We start from the raw sequence: 16,550 nt of genomic DNA, 5'->3' as shown, positions 1-16,550 counted from the left end.
CTCAGAAATTTGACAGCACAATACTTCCATCATGGAATTTCATAATGAAAAGCTTAGTTCATGTACTACAAGCCTTAATTTCTCAAATCAGTAATAAAGTCCGCTGAAAAATCCATTTCAGGGCTCTCACCTGCCTCTCATTCAAAGCTAAGCCAAGTTTGCAAAGACTTACATTATTTCCTTTCTCTCGGAGCAGCTTCAGGTTGTCTTTACATTGTTTGAGCTCATCTGTGATTGATTGTTTTTCCTGCTCAGTCATTTCAAACTTCAACTTCAGTTCTGAGAGTACAGTCTGTGTCTTTTCATACTAAAGGCAAAGAAAAAAGAGTGTGCAGACTCAACTTAAAATGAGTATGAAGTTATGGTTCTAGTCAGGCTTATTTAGCCACCTGCAACACCAAAGTCAAGCGTTTTTGTTTTCAGGGGGATAAGAATCATTTGTACTAACAATAGGAAGTCTTTAATGTTAACTTTATTCTATGTAAGAACTTTCTGGCCCTGGAGTTTAAAAAAAAAAGAGAGAAATCACCATTGTGTCATCTGTTTCTAATATAAAGGGTCACTCTTTCCATTGAGTGAGTTAGAGGAGAAAAGTAAAATAATTTTCAAACTGAGAAAAGAAAAGCAAGTACAGAAAAACTTTGTAAGCTAATTAAATGGCAAGGTTATGAAATCTGAGTTTATATCCTGGTAACCAATGTCAGCCAAGCTATTTTAGTCCTAAAGTAAGAAGTACTAACTAACTCCCATCAGGCTTTTCTTCACCCAGGCATCCCTGGGTAGTAAAGTGTTCTGGATAAATGAATTTCTAGGCAAATGATGTAAAGAAATATATCTAAGGTACTAACGACTATGATTGGGACATTTCTATTTTTCGACCTAAAACTTATAAGCATCAGTAAATAATTTTTACGAATCTGTTCCTGACAAATATTTTTCTAGAGTGAAACATGAAACTTCCTGCTCTGAAAAACTGTTCATTGAATATAATTTGACATTCAGACAGACAAGCTCTCCTTTGAATATAGGTGAGGTCAATGCAAGACATAGTATGGCTTGCCTCTACTTTAAGTGCTGAGGAGGCAGGAATTCTGACTGGTTCTACTTCTAGACACTGCATCTTACATGCAAGCTGGGCTCCCAGTCAAAGAGCAAAAACTGTTCTGCCGTTGGTTATGCCTCTGTCTCGGCCTCCACTGCCCCACTCTGCCACCTCTGAAGGTTTTAGAAGGAAGAAAGACAAGGACTGAATATAATATAAATATACCATGGGACCAGCGTACCACAAAGGTTTTTCCTCTTTCAGTCTATCTTCTAGAAATTTCTCAGTAGAGGACACCTTTACATGGTGCTTCTAAATAATGTAAATACTCTGGAAAGATTAATTAGGAGATCATCATTATGTACTCCAAAGAGAAGTATTAAGCAGGATGCAAATGTACAAAAACATTAATCAGAAGAGGTGGGGGCAGGGGGATTAGCAGAAAGACCACCAGTAAGTGGGAAGAAAGATACGGGCATTTAGAGGGAGGTAAAATGTGAAAGGAATTCCCTGTTACCTAACAGTGTTCCCAGAACAAGTCTGGGTAGTATGCCAGACAATGAACTATGGAATAAGATTCATGGACTTTATGGCAGCTTTTTTTCTGGGGTCTGTGGACTTCCTTCCAGAAGGCAGAAGGTTGCCAGCAGGCTGCCAAAACAAATTCAGTGTGCCTAGATTAGTCTCTTAGAACACAATCAATTCTCAATGATCTGATTCTTAACAGTGACTAATAAAGGGTAAGTGAAAACTGCTTTGCTGACCTAAATTCTCCCTTACTTTCCTTTTCCACTATTCTTACATCCAGCCTGCCCTTTACACCAAAGCACTTAATCATTTCTCCGTTCCAGTGGCTATGAAGCAGAGTGACAGGAAGACAGCTCAGTCAGGAAGAGCCTGCTGTTTACCTTCAGCCTGTGAGCAGGGTGGGAGGGGGTCTGGCCCCACAGCAAGGTGGTGAAGCCAGACAACTTTCCTGAGTCAGTCTTTGCACCGTGGACTTGTGTACCAATGTTTTATGAATTCTTAAATTATAGATATACCTACTAAAGTATAAAGATGCTTTTCTTAAGTCAGATATAAAGATGATACACCATTATTTTTCTCTTAATACTTGAGGATTAAAATTTACTTTCTCATGTATTTTTTTTTGGTTAAATGTTCAAATACAAGTTGCCATACATATAAAATTTAATTGTTGGAACAAAAGGTCACCTTCTGCAGCCTTAGTTTCACACCTGGCTTGGATAGCATTTTTGCTCCATCTTGCTTTCTAACTCGAAGGTGAGAAACGAGCTCAGTTCTGATTAAGAGGAAAATACCACACAATATTACCAACACCTTTGGTTCTTCTTCATAAAAATAATCATATCTGGCTTGCTTAGCTTGTAATATTTTAGCCTGTTACAGTGCTGAAGATACATGATACTGTGCACATTAAGCATGATTCTATGAGAGAAAGGAGAACAAAGGGGAAATGTTGAAAGAGAATATATGTGCATTAATAAAAGGTAGTAATTCATTTGCAGTGGATTACAGATATAAGAACCTCATTAAAGAACATTTTAGTTACAGACTAGTATCCAATAGTTAACATCAGGACAAACAGAAAGAAGCAATTTTACATTACAAAGGAGTGTGATGACTACACATCATTTCACAATGGAAAACACTGAACAAGAAAGTAGAAAAGAAACATATTGACAAGTTCACACATATTTTTAAATGTGCTGCATTTAATGCAATCCAAAGCTATCAACAATTTAGATGCTGTGACAACATGCCACTGCCATTTGTGGAAGCAGTTAAAGCATTTCTCACTGATTGCTCAGTGACCAAACACAGGCAAACAAATAATGCAACAAAACGGCCAATGCATTCAGAGTAACATACAACAGAATCATATTCCAACCACAGCATTCTTCCCAGATTTTGAAAGAATTATGGCATATGGACTGGAAGGACACAAAGTGCTTACAGTATTAAATACTAGGATATTTACTTTGGCACAAAATTTGTGTTCCAACTAAATAAAATGAGATTGCTCCCAGAACGCATATCCTTAGCAAGAAGATAGAAACGAACATATTACAAAATCAATATGGCCACACAGAAATAAAAAATGTTACAGGTTGTTTTTTTTTCTTTTTCTCTAAGAACAAACATGAAGACAGAAGAACAATAGTCATGTCCACGTTCAGGATACTACAAGGAAAGGGAAGTGCAAAGAAAAAGTGCATTGACTGAACAGATTTTCTAAAAATAATTTTGGGGAAATTTGTTATTAAAGACAAAGAGTTGTCTTCAACTTCCTTCTATGTATAATGAATCCTTCATTTCAGAGAGTCTACAGCTGGGATGGGCCCCGACCAGAAGGTCAAGATGCACCAGCCTTCCTGTACCCTGAGCTGGCCAGGACTAATGCAGGGAGCAGGATAAGGCGGCAGGACTGAACGCAGCTCTCCTTGCCCCGTTATCAACTTCAAGGTTTTGCTCAGAAAGAAGCTGGGTGGGGTCTCTACTCCAAAATCAGCCCTCACCATTTTTAACATGATTTTTTTTAAAAGCCACCCAAGTCAAGGTTTTAAGCAAAATGACATGAAAAGTGAGCATGCATATTTGTGAAGAAGGGGAGAAGAAGGGGAAAATGGGGTGGGAGTGCAGAAGAAAGTAAAAGGTCACAGAACTTGTGTTTGGCTGGCTGGCTATGAAGTAAATTTTACGTTTCAGGCCAGTGTTACTGAGGGCTTTAGACAGCATTATGGTGTGGCCCCAGTTTGCTTTCCAAAAGTATTCTAAGTTAAATATGATACTGTCTTTGAAAGATAAACAATGAATTGAGTAATCTGGCATACAAAGGGCTTCTCATATAGGTCAACTAACTGGTAGAGAAAAAATTTTAATGCAATTTTGTATATTTATATTTTTGAGACCAAACCCTACTGATGAATTCTCTATATATGGACCATGATACACAGCTAGAAATCACCAAGCAGAGATGCTCCAAGTATCAATTTTGTGACAGGTAATGTGACTTCTGCTTCCCTTTATTTCTAACTAGCATGAATATCTGATTTGCTTTTGGCTTTAAGTCCAACCATAATTGGGCTCATAATGTCTTTTCGCTTTACCTCTTTCTGTACATCCTTTGCTTGGTTTTCAGCCTTACTGAGAAGAGTTTTTAAATCAGCTGAATCCCGAAGATGCTGTTCTTTCAAGGATCCCACTTGATTCTCAAGCTGTTTTCTAGTCATCTGAAGGATGCTGAGATCACTGGTAAGCTCTAAACTCTGCTTCTGAGAACTGCAACATAAATATTGACAGTTATTCAATTCATGTAGAACTAGACATAGCAGGAAGTCTAATTTCTTATACACTTCACTAGGAGGGATGGAGTAAATTACAGAGAAGGGAAAAATACATAAAAGAGAATAAGATATGTTCAATAATCAAAAAGCATTAAAATACTAAAAAATTGCATGTTTAAAGCTGTGTTCTATTTTCAGATTGAAATATGCACAGAGACTGAAATCTTAAAAGTGGAAGTAGGTGACTAACTGTACATTTTGTTATATCACATTATATTAATTGTGTCATAAAAAGATTCAGAGTGGGGCTTCCCCAGGAAATCAGCACATATTTCAACTATTTTCTTATTTAGTTTAAGTATTTGACAAATAGGATGGGGGACAAAAACTTAAAGCTTAGGAGCCACTGTCTATTCAAGTAAAGATAAACCTACTCAAATGAAGACACACCAAATTGGGGGAAAAGCATGAAACAAAGAACCAGGAGGCAGGGTTCTAGACCCCAGTGCTGCCGCTATTCAGTTGTGGGACATTGAGCAAGTCACTTAACTGGTGCAGTTTCCTTCTCTGAGGAAGCATTTCCTGAGCTCTGAGATCTGTGCCAGGCACCATGTTACACAGAAACAAATAACACAAGGAGAGTCTCAGTGCCCTCCATTGTCAAATAAGAAGATTGAATTCAGTAATTTCTGAGGCTGATCTTTGGCTTAAATTCTGTAATTACTTTTATAACTTGATGTAAAAAAATACAATTTACACACTAGGAAAATAGCTTGATAGGCAGGAACAGAATTCTTTGTTCAATTCCTTCTACATCACAAACAACAAAAAACAAAAGACCTACATAGTGTAACTGTTTGAAAGAATGTGGATCCCATCTACAAGAGAAATAGCTAAAGGAGAATAAAGTTTTCAAGATGACAGTTTTATGCTTCTCAGAATGGAACATAAGACTCAGACTCAATATTGTTAGCGAAGGAACTATGGAGTATAAATCCCATTCTGATTGTATGCCAGGCAAATTCTGAAGGAGTGTGATGTCAGTCCAATATACAAAATGGCATAGAAGACTCTGTAAAGAAAGACTAACTTCTAAATACTACTTAAATGCTGAGGAGGCTTGCCAAATAAAAGTTAGAGTGCCACTAAACCAGAAAAGTTTAGGAAACAGAATTTGTCTTAAATAGCTTATGTGAGTTTAGGCAGACAACTTTGACTAAGGATATAATATATTCCACCCTTCTGGGACCTAATATTTTTAAACTGTATGCTTCTAACTCATAAGGAGTTTGCTGCTTTTCAACACTTCAACAAATCTGAAGTAATTCAAAATGTAGCATTTAACAACCTGCCAGATTCTAATTAATTACATTTCAAAAAAGAAGGATCGAGTTTAAATCTTTAAAATATCAGTAATCCCAAGGCAGGAATAATGTAAGATAATCAATACTAGTAATCAAAGATCACTATTTCTTGCTTAATAGAATATCAAACTGAATGGATTCCCTAAGAGTCCAAATATGAAGAATTTGAATGTCTGCATCATCTTATACTCATTTGAAACCAAACAATTTGCCCAAATGTGCTGTCAACACAATCAGCTGGTACATACATATACACTCACATGTGTATACAGTTGTGTTTGGGCCTTTATTCTGTCCTATTCAGGTTCTGGAATTCTTTTTACAAAATTTCACATGTTACAAATATGTTCACTCTTTGTTACTAATTATCTCTAAACATTTAAAAAATACTACACATAAATGTATGAAAAGACTGGAAAAATAGGACACAATAAATATTGTTAATACATGGTATTATAAGAAGGCATCTCAGAGAAAAAAATCAGCACACCTTGTTCCTTCAACTAGTTGATTTTTAAAAATGTATAATCTATTACAATTTTATTGTTTTAAGCAGATAATGAGGCTTACTATTTTCTGATGGATCTAGTCCTTTCTTTGTTTCCTCCTAAAGCTTGTTTTTATGGGAACTGACCTTGACCTTCATTGAGTTTCTGCTAACCCTGATGCTCTTTAGGAGTATAAACACAGGCTAACAAGAGAGTAAAGACTCCCATTTCTGGTGTACTGTGGGGAGGGAAATGGGTTAATTAAGAGTGGCTTCACTCTGGAAAACATTATGGAGGTTCCTCAAGATGTTAAGAATAGAGCTACCCTATGACCCAGCAATTACACTACTAGGTATTTACCCCAAAGATACAGATGTAGTGAAAAGAAGGGGCACATGCACCCCAATGTTCATAGCAGCGATGTCCACAATAGCCAAACTGTGGAAGGAGCCGAGATGCCCTTCAACAGATGAATGTGATAAAGAAGATATGGTACATATATACAATGGAATATTATTCAGCCACCATTTGCATTGACATGGAAGGAACTGGAGAGGATTATGCTAAGTGAAGTCAGTCAAGCAGAGAAAGACAATTATGATATGGTTTCACTCCTATGTGGAACATAAGCAATAGCACGGAGGACCATAGGGGAAAGGAGGGAAATCCAAAGGAGGAGAAATCAGAGAGGGAGATGAACCATGAGAGACTAGGGACCCCAGGAAACAATCTGAGGGTTTCAGAGAGGAGGAGGGTGGGGGGAGGGGGTAACAGGGTGATGGGTATCGAGGAGGGCACGTGTTGTGATGAGCACCAGGTGTTATACTTAACTAATGAATCGTTGAACACTACATTAAAAACTAATTATGTACTATACAGTGGCTAACTGAACATAATAAAAAAAAAGGGAAAAATAATTCTCAAATAAAAAAATAAAAGAAAAATAACCAATAAAATTTCTGAGAAAAAAAAAAGAAACCAAGCTCTGGGTGCCGAGTGTGCTCCTGGTTACTGGAATGTTGTTACTTTTAGGCCCTCTCAGCTGACAAAGTAAGGGAATATATGTGCATACTAAGCTCTGTATATACACATATCTGTAAACATTTCTATATGTATCCAAGGAGAAGAATATTTTTATTTTTACTTTCTTGGATGTGAAAGAGCCACAGAAAACACTTTGGGATTATGGGTGATATTGGCTTTTTATCCTTTTCGAAATTTTTCATATTTTCCAAAATAAAAGTGGATTGTTTTGTAATGGGGAAAAAAAAAAAGAGTGGCTTCAATAATAAACATGTACTACTTTCATATTCTGAATTAGAACATAAAGAGTGTTCAAATAAAAATATGGAATGGATCAAATTTTTAAGGAAAAAATCTGTTGGTGTGAAAACCGGACTTGGCTAAGTTTGCTGGCATAAATTTATCGCATTCATTGGTTTGCTTGTAAGGTACTGGATATTAGAAAGACATTAACTGGTTTTGGAAATTTTGATTTTATATATTATTATTCTTTATATAACTCTGTGAAATTCAAAAGCTGAATTTGTATCTTTCAATGGTATAAATTCTTTATTATAGTCATTTCCTGATTACCCTAACAGATGGAATCACTGACACCGAAGCAAAACAACTTATATTTGAAATTTTTATCATTTAGTTTCTAGGACAAATTCAATCACTAAGTATAGATCTTTGCTGTTTGTTTGTTTAGGGCTTTGGTGGGGGTGCTGTAGTCCACGAATGTGTATTACTTGAGTACACCAAAAGGAAAGGACATGTAGGATGATGGGGGAAGTCCAAAAAAAAAACCAAACCTGCCGAAGTATTGTTAGTGTGCTTAACCTGTCAAATAGCCAAAAAGTCTGGCTGAACATTTTGCTTCAAAAAGGTATTTAAGTATCAAATTTAAATTTAATTTAGATGAAAATTTAAGATAAAGAAATATTTTGAAGCTGAAAGAGTTCTTGCATACTTGTGCAATTCTTTTTCTTGCCGCTGCAGTTCTGATGATAACAAAACATTTTCCTTTTTTAGAGAATGGCATTCGGTTTCCAATACATTCCATTCCTTTCTCAACTTCTCTAGTTCACCTAAAATAGTCCCAAAACATATTCATTAATATAGGAACATAACTTCCATAATAATTCAAAGGATAAGGGAAATATTTCAAAGAAAAACATACTTGCCCCCCCTTAAAAACATGTAGATTTTACATGGCTATTCTTTGGTTCCTGTTTATTTGGCCTCTATACCTCAGGTAAGTTCCATCACCTTGAACTTCAGGAATATTTTCTTCCCACTTCACTTTTATAAAACAATTCAGTAGTGTTAAAATAAAATATAAAATTGTAAAAAATTTCAATTTATTGTAGAACTTGTGGACCTGAAGAATGTTTATAGCCCCAATATAAAAACATTGCTTTATACAACCAAACTGTTATCAAAGAGAAAAACAGCCCAAATCGTTATTTTGTGCAAGCTATAAAGTTATCATTGTCAAGAATTAAGAGCTTTATGTAAAATATGCACACTCACTTTGTAGCCTTGTTGCTTCCTCTCTCTGCTGATCCTCACACTGCTGACATCGAAGCTGAAAACTATTTTGCAGACTCGTGATTTCTTTCTCATATTCAGACGCTGCTTTCCGCCACCGCTCAAGCTCAGCTCGCACCTTCTTAAGCTCTTCTTGTAACGAGGCAATGTCAGTGTCCCGCTCAGAAGCAGCCTTTTCTGCTGCTTGATGAAGGAGCAAAATTTCATCTCGGGCACTAAGCAGTTCATCTCGAGTGCTTGTGATTTCACTGTCCTTCTCCTCCCGGAGATTCTCAATATTGATGTGTAACCTCTGTAGTTGGGCTACAAAAGTACATTGATCCATCATTCTTTGTCCAAAGCAATTACAAATAAATGAACTGCCCAAATGGGATTGTAGTTACTGCCTAGCCCAAGCTGCCAGAGCTGTTTGTTGCTTTTGATTAAACAGTACAAGCAATCCATGTTTAATGCAGAAAATGTCAAAACACAGAAACACAAAGAGTAAAAAATCAAAGTGATCTTTTTACTTCTCCGTCACAGAGAAAGTTGCTTCTAGCATTTGGAATTTATTCTTCTAGATTTTTTATATGCATTTTATACACATGTAAAAGCAAAAACAGGGAGGGATTGTAATATATATAATGTTCTCTATCCTGCTGGTGATGACTATCTTTTAATAACAAAAAAATTACACTGTTACTTCTTTGACTAGTCCTTTATTTTAGACATTTTAGGCTCTTCAGTTTTTAATTACTATAAAAAATACTGCTTATAATGCAATCCTGATTTTTTTCTTAGAGTGAATTCCTAGACATAGAATTGCTTGGTCAGATGGTATGCATTAGTAAAACCTTTGATGTTCTTGATTCAATTTGCAGTTTAAATGTCAGTTCCTTAAAGAAGCTTTCTCTGCTGTCTTATCTAAAAATAGCCCTCTCGTTCTCTAGCCCATTACTCTCCCTTTATTGGACACCACATTTTATATTTGCCTATGGTTTATCTTTTCCACTGACTGTACATCTCATGCATACTCTATCCTCAATACTAGCAGAGCAAACAACCAAGAATTACTGGTTGAATTAATGAATTGACAACATTAATGAATAATGCCTAATCAAGGAGGTGTATTTTTAACAGATCTGGTCCTGTGCCCTCAAGGATTGAGCTGGAAACAATTTGTATAAAATACTTGGTTCAGAACTAGAAAAATAGCCTTGGTTACTATAACACAAGAAAACTATAGGTAGGAAAAGTTCCTTAGGTAGAAGAGAAGAGTAATTAAAATAATTAAGAGAATTTAAGGCTGAGAAAGGGGAAGGCTGCTCCATAAATAAGTGTTAAAAAAAAATATGAGGCCTTTTCAGTTCGCAGGAAGCACTGAGAGGTTAACAAGTTCAGAATCTGAAGACACAATGGCCAGAGATTAACAGGACCATACACTTGTGGATAAAGTCATAAAACATACATGCTGGCACTAGGGGACACTCAATGATGCCTAGATAAGACCGCTTTAAGACAAAAGGCAGTCCTATGTTACAGAACCTTTTAGGGACAATTGCCCATACGCACTACAGAATGCAAATATAGATTGAAATCAGATTTACATAAGCTAATGGATAAAGGCATTAAATTATAAGAGTTTAAAGAATTTTCTCTTCAAAAAGACATAACATACCCCAGAAATTCTAACTTGACCATAATAAAATTTAAGTTTTTAACCATCTGAGCCACCCAGGCACCCAAAATTTAAATTTTTAAATAACTCAAACATCCGTAGGGGAGCCTGGGAGGCTCAGTTGGTTAAGCATCTGACACTTGATTTTCGCTCAGCTCATGATCCCAGGGTCATGAGATCAAGCCCTGTGTTGGTCTTCATGCTGGGCATGGAGCCTGCTTAATGTTCTCTCTCTCCCTCCCACTCCCAGGCTCGCTCTCACTCCCTCCCTCCCACCCTCTCGCTCTCTTAAAAATAAATATATAACTAACTCATATGTCCCATTCAAAAATAAGAAAGAAAACCCCAAAGACTGCTTTTCCTCTGGGATGTTTTAGGGCAAATATCATAGGCCTCATACAATGATTCCCCATTTTTTTCTGAACTGAGATTGTCTATTTAATTTCTTCTTACCCTACATCTCAAACTAAAATTTAAAAATAACATTAGTTCCTTCTTTGACAATGAAGACAAATTAATTTTGCTTTAGGAATTTTACAGTAGCATGGGAAAGAAAGATCTCCCCTAGGGTTCTCACAATTCGAGCCTAACAGTACCAGAACTATGATTTGAAGTAAACCCTTGGCAGGCAAGGATCTTTCTGGTCTTTTCTGCAATGAACCTGTGATAGCTCACACAAAGATAACAAAATGGTGGGTATGAAGAGCAGCCTCTACCAGTGAAGGCACTGCAGGGATCATTATTCTATTCCATGTGATATATAATTTTTGTTGCAATGCAAGAATGTTTTTTGTTTGTTTGTTTAAAGCTTTATTCATTTACTTTGAGAGAGCATGAGTGGGAGGGGCAGAGGAGGGAGAAAGAATCTCAAGCTGACTGCATCAAGCGCAGAGCCCAACATTGGGCTTGAACTCATGACCCTGGGATCAGGACCTGAGCTGAAACAAAGAGTCAGACGTGTAGCTGACTGCGCCACCCAGGTGCCCCTCAATGCAGTATGTTATGAGCATTAGAAATAATGTCACCAAGCTAGAAGTGCTGATGCACAGAGTAGCTCAAACTGATATCCTGTCCAAAGGCCCCTCTGTAGCAACTCACTATATAACCCAGAAAGTGACAGTCTTACCAAACCCATGCTCTTCCCACTCCGAGTGTCCACTATTAGAGTACTAGGGAATTGTGTTTAAAACAAAACAAAACAAAACAAAACAAAAAGCTCACCAAGAGCCTAGTTATTGTCTCAGATTCTAGGGACAAACCAAAGACATGAAAAATGGGAACTCTCTACACTCTTACTTTCCATTCCTTTTGAATCACTACAAACAATAATAATCCCAAATAGTCCTGGGGTGTTCCATACCTTGAAGAACCTGTATTTGTTTACTGGATTCCTCAACTTGATTTCGATAGGCTTTTCTTTCTTCTTCCAAAAGAGCTAAAAATAAAACACAGTACAACTAATTTTGTGAGTTAATGGAAGTATTCAGAATTGAGCAGCTGGAAATTTCTAAGAAATTTTCACCTAAAGCTTATTGAAAGAAACAAAAGCTAAGCAATAAGTATTATCAGTATTAGCAGTTAAATAGTTTAAAGATTTTAGGAGCACAAAACAGTAGTAAGTAATAAATCTATTCAATCAAGTAGCAGAGTTTTCTAGACCTTATATCACCAAGATTATATGTGTTATTCTTTATATGAGGCGCATTCTTGATAGTTGTTAATCAGCATTTTGAGCTTAAATTTTAAAAACAGACTTAAAACCCTCATGTTTATAGCCAAGTGAATACTAACTAACAGAAAGTTCCCAGTTCCTCCTGGGGATGTGAATCTTCCTCCTGATCAGGAAGGTCGTCCATCTTAGAGAACATGAGGACTCCATAGGCCATTTACTTTCTCCTTGTTCTAAGACTGTACGGTACCAAGTGACTGCAACTAGGTAGTTACTGTGAATGATATGGAAATGTAAGCTCTAGAGAATAAATATCACCAACTCCACTAGCCTATGACACTATGGATAAGTAAATTACTAGAAAAGAAAGTGGTTGGGAAACTGCAAGATTCTATACCTTTACCTTACCTGGTTGTTTCCATTTACTGAAGAATACACTATAAAATCAGAGGGCATATAAATTTCCCTCATCTTATACTGAGGAGCAACATTAGGTGTAACTAAAACTTAGAAATTGAAATACATTGTTTTTTCCTTTTGTTGTACTTAATATGTAATTAACTGTTAAGATCTTTCACTTGTACAGGTCCTTCTTGATCTTCACTCACATCAACAAGGTGAAGGAAGTAGAGCAACTGTAACTCTCCCCACTATACTGTCTGAAACATATGTTCAGAGAGGGTAAGTGAATGTCCCAAGATCATATAGCTAATAAAGTTGTGGATCTAGAACAAGATACTGTGCCTCTGGACTCAGTTATGTCACATTGTTTCCGCATCCCCTAAAGAATCAATGTAATCTTGATCTCACCTTGAAGTTCAAAGCATTTTTGTTTACTTGCTCTAGCTAGTTCCTGGGCTTCAATCAATTCCTTGCGAAGATGCTGAATTTCTTGTTTTGCCTCAATTTCTGACTGTGCACCCTGCAAGTCATCTGACAAAAATACGTTTATTTTAAAAGCAAGAGTTAGTATCACACTATAATCTCTACAACCAAATATAAGCCATCTCTTTCATGTTTAGACATGCATAGTTAAAGAACACAGCAAAACTGAGTGAAATAAAATTTAGAAGCAAATTATATTAAGCATTTTAGTCATTTTACCCTGGAGAAAGAACACAAGTACAGCTAAATATATATTAGTAATTCACGGCAATGGTATTATTAAATATATATTAATAAATACTAATTATACATTTCACTCATGTAGAGCTTATGTAAGTCTTGACATTCAGTAAAATGGGCATATGGCATTCTTCTTCAACAGTTTTGAAACTGCTTGATAACAAGTTAGAAAAAATTCACTTGGAACTTAACTGGAAATGGAAAAACAGAAACAAACTTTTCTTCAGGAAAAAGTATTTTAGCATTATTTCCCCGTTGTGGAGAACAAAATAAAAACCAGGCTGAAATCTCCACCATGCTAACTTGTCATCAGTATTTCTCCAACACTAAACACATAACAAATATTTGCTGAATTATTAAATAATGTGACCTAAATGGTTTTATCAAAATAAATTAGATCCAACATTACATCTCAAATATGCCCTCTCCCCTAATGTCTTTCTTTCCTCTCTTGTAATTCTCCTCATCTTTCACTGTATTAAAATCTTCTGCTGTTGAACACTGCCTGAAATAAATATATCATCAGTTAGGTCATATTCTTCTAGTGCATGCTATTTGACTATTACTTTGGTTTACAAATAGCGCCTGGTTCATTTGGTAGAGCACGTGACTCTTGATCTTGGGGTTGTAAATTCAAACCCCATGTTGGGTGTAGAGATTACTTAAAAATAAAATCTTTAAGGGTGCCTGACTGGCACAATCAGTTAAGCGTCCAACTCCTCATTTTGGCTCAGGTCATGATCTCAGGGTTGTGAGACCGAGCCTGTCGCGGGCTCCAGGCTCAGTGAGGAGTCTGCTTGAGATTCTCTCCCTCTCCCCCTCCCCCCGCTCATGCTCTCTTTCCCTTTCTCTCTCTCAAATAAATAAAATCTTAAAAAAAGATAAAATCTTTAAAAGAAAGAGCTAAGAATAAAATTTCACAATTTGATCACAGCAGGTCTTAAATGTTACATACACATATTTCCATACTCAGACTATATCCAACTTTTTCCTGCAGGAAAAAGTAAATTTGACTCTGGTTTCATTTATTTTATTTTTTTAAATTTTTTTAAAGGATTTTATTTATTCATTTGAGACACAGAGATAGAGAGAGAGAGAAGAGAAAGCATGAGCAGGGAGAGAGGCAGAGGGAGAGGGAGAGGGAGAAGCAGGCTCCTTGCTGAGCAGGGAGCCCAATGCGGGGCTTGATCCCAGGACCCTGGGATCATGACCTGAGCCAAAGGCAGACACTTAACCATCTGAGCCACCCAGGCGCCCCTGGTTTCATTTATTCTAGTCAACTTATCAATTCTTCCTTCAAATGGTCTCTTGGTAAGGGGGGAGGCATGTAAAGAGAGAGAGAGATTTTCCAGTGGCAGGAGAACTGTCACAGCAACTATATAACCTCTCTTCCAACACCACACTTTGAAGTCTGCAAAAGTCCTAGCTGCCCACCTCTGGATTTGTCATTATGTAGGACAATGTCCTTATTATCAGGAGTATTTAGGAAGTAAGTGTCATGATGCCTACATCTTATTTTCAAGTGGTTTAGCAAAAAAAACCAAAACATACATAACATCCTTCAATAGATCATTTCTTAGTAGTATGTTTGTGTTTTTTTAACCTTGGCACTTTTGACATTTGGGGCTGAATAATTCTTTGTTCTGGGGGCTGTCCTGTGGATTACAGCATGTTTAGAAATTTCCCTGGTCCCTACCTACTAGATGCCAGCAGCACTCCCTCTGAGTTGTAACAACCAAAATGTTTCCATATATTGCCAAATGCCCCTTTGAGGGTAAAACTGCTCCATGTTAAGAACTACTGTTCCAGGCTAATAATCTGATAACCAAGAAAAAAAAAATCTATATGTAGACTTCTTTTCCACAGAAGCACTGGTTAGTAGCTCTGAAACTGCTTTTTGTGTATTCTAAAAGTGATCAAATAAATAAATATATTGTAGATAAAGAGAGAGGTTTCTTACTGTTGGAGAACAGAATTAACTATATGGAAATAGGGAAGACAGAATTAATCCTGTGGTGTAGGGTAGGATTAGAGTATGAACCCTAATAGATCTGAATGTATAGACAAATGCAGATGTAGAAATAAATATAGGTATGTGAGACTCTGTATATAGATACACATATATGTATGGGCATAAGTATATGATACATCTATTTCTTTTTTTTTTTTTTAAAGATTTTTATTTATCTATTCATGAGAGACAGAGAGAGAGGCAGAGAGAGAGAAAGGCAGAGAGAGAAGCAGGCTCCCAAGGAGCAGGGATCCCGATGCGGGACTCGAACCCAGGACTCCAGGATCATGACCTGAGCCGAAGGTAGACGCCCAACCATCTGAGCCACCCAGGCGCCTGATACATCTATTTCTTAAATGTCTACTGAGTGGGCCTAGAAGTAATAAGCATACCAAATACTCAGATCTTGGTTTCTAAATACTATTCTCCACTAAAAAAGAACTAGAGCTCTTTGGAGAAATTGTTGATTGCAGTGCTAACTAAGGGTGGGAAAGCACAAAATGAGTGTAGAACACCTTTTGTGTCAGAAAGTAACAAAGGGCTAAAAGAATGGTTCATGTTGAAAAGATACAAGGGGCTCCCACTGGCCAAATGTGGGAGAATGTGGGCATCAAAATAAATAATGATAGTGAAAGGTTATAATCCACTGAATAACACATAAATCCATGAATTCACAATGATACAGATAAGGAAGGAAAGAAAGAAGGAAGGGAATGAGGGAGGGAGGGCACAAGAAAACCTTCCTAATGGTACAAGGCCAGCTAACAAATGTAGAAGGAATGATAGAATTAGGAAATCACTATTTGGCAACTATTATAGTAATAACTGATTCAAGCAAGAATCCTCAATAGATGCTAACACTAGATAAAATTTGAGAAGTAACAGGATATTTATACAGAGTTAACATTACCAGTGACAGAACAATTCAACACCAGTTGCCTCCTGATATGATGTCCAATATTATTACTGAGGGACGGGGCGCCTGGGTGGCTCAGTTGGTTAAGCGACTGCCTTCGGCTCAGGTCATGATCCTCGAGTCCTGGGATCGAGTCCCACATCGGGCTCCCTGCTCAGCAGGGAGTCTGCTTCTCCCTCTGACCCTCTCCCCTCTCATGCTCTCTCTGTCTCTCATTCTCTCTCTCAAATAAATAAATAAAATCTATAAAAAAATATTATTACTGAGGGACATTTTACAAAATAACTGTGCTCTTCAAAAATGTCAATACCATCATGATAAACAAAGAACTGAGAAACAGTTCCAGATTAAAGGAGACCAAAGACACGTGACAAGTGAATACACTGTATGACTGAAGATTTTCTTTTATAATGA

At 36.8% G+C, this 16,550-nt stretch overlaps 1 protein-coding gene across 28 annotated transcripts in view; it reads right to left on the bottom strand.

Moving 5' to 3' along the window:
- Window positions 1-16,550, bottom strand: part of SLMAP (sarcolemma associated protein) — a 194,358-nt gene that overhangs the window by 46,441 nt on the left and 131,367 nt on the right. For 18 of the 28 annotated variants that reach the window (XR_012380909.1, XM_025885105.2, XM_025885109.2 and 15 more), the window contains 6 exons: window positions 12,895-13,017; window positions 11,776-11,850; window positions 8,741-9,061; window positions 8,178-8,295; window positions 4,174-4,345; window positions 173-307 (listed from right to left, as the gene is read on the bottom strand). Coding sequence is in view for 27 of the 28 variants with exons in the window: in XM_025885105.2 (XP_025740890.1) it covers window positions 173-307; window positions 4,174-4,345; window positions 8,178-8,295; window positions 8,741-9,061; window positions 11,776-11,850; window positions 12,895-13,017 (944 nt within the window). In the remaining variant the exon portion in view is untranslated. The remainder of the gene's footprint in view (window positions 1-172; window positions 308-4,173; window positions 4,346-8,177; window positions 8,296-8,740; window positions 9,062-11,775; window positions 11,851-12,894; window positions 13,018-16,550) is intronic. The other 10 variants (XM_073901419.1, XM_073901417.1, XM_073901420.1 and 7 more) reach the window with 1 other exon arrangement.

This window comes from Callorhinus ursinus, unplaced genomic scaffold (genome assembly GCF_003265705.2).
Source record: "Callorhinus ursinus isolate GAN/ISIS: 27379988/994484 unplaced genomic scaffold, GSC_fseal_2.0 scaffold15, whole genome shotgun sequence".
Taxonomy (NCBI): Eukaryota; Metazoa; Chordata; class Mammalia; order Carnivora; family Otariidae; genus Callorhinus; species Callorhinus ursinus.
This window is presented reverse-complemented; position numbering and strand designations above follow the sequence as displayed.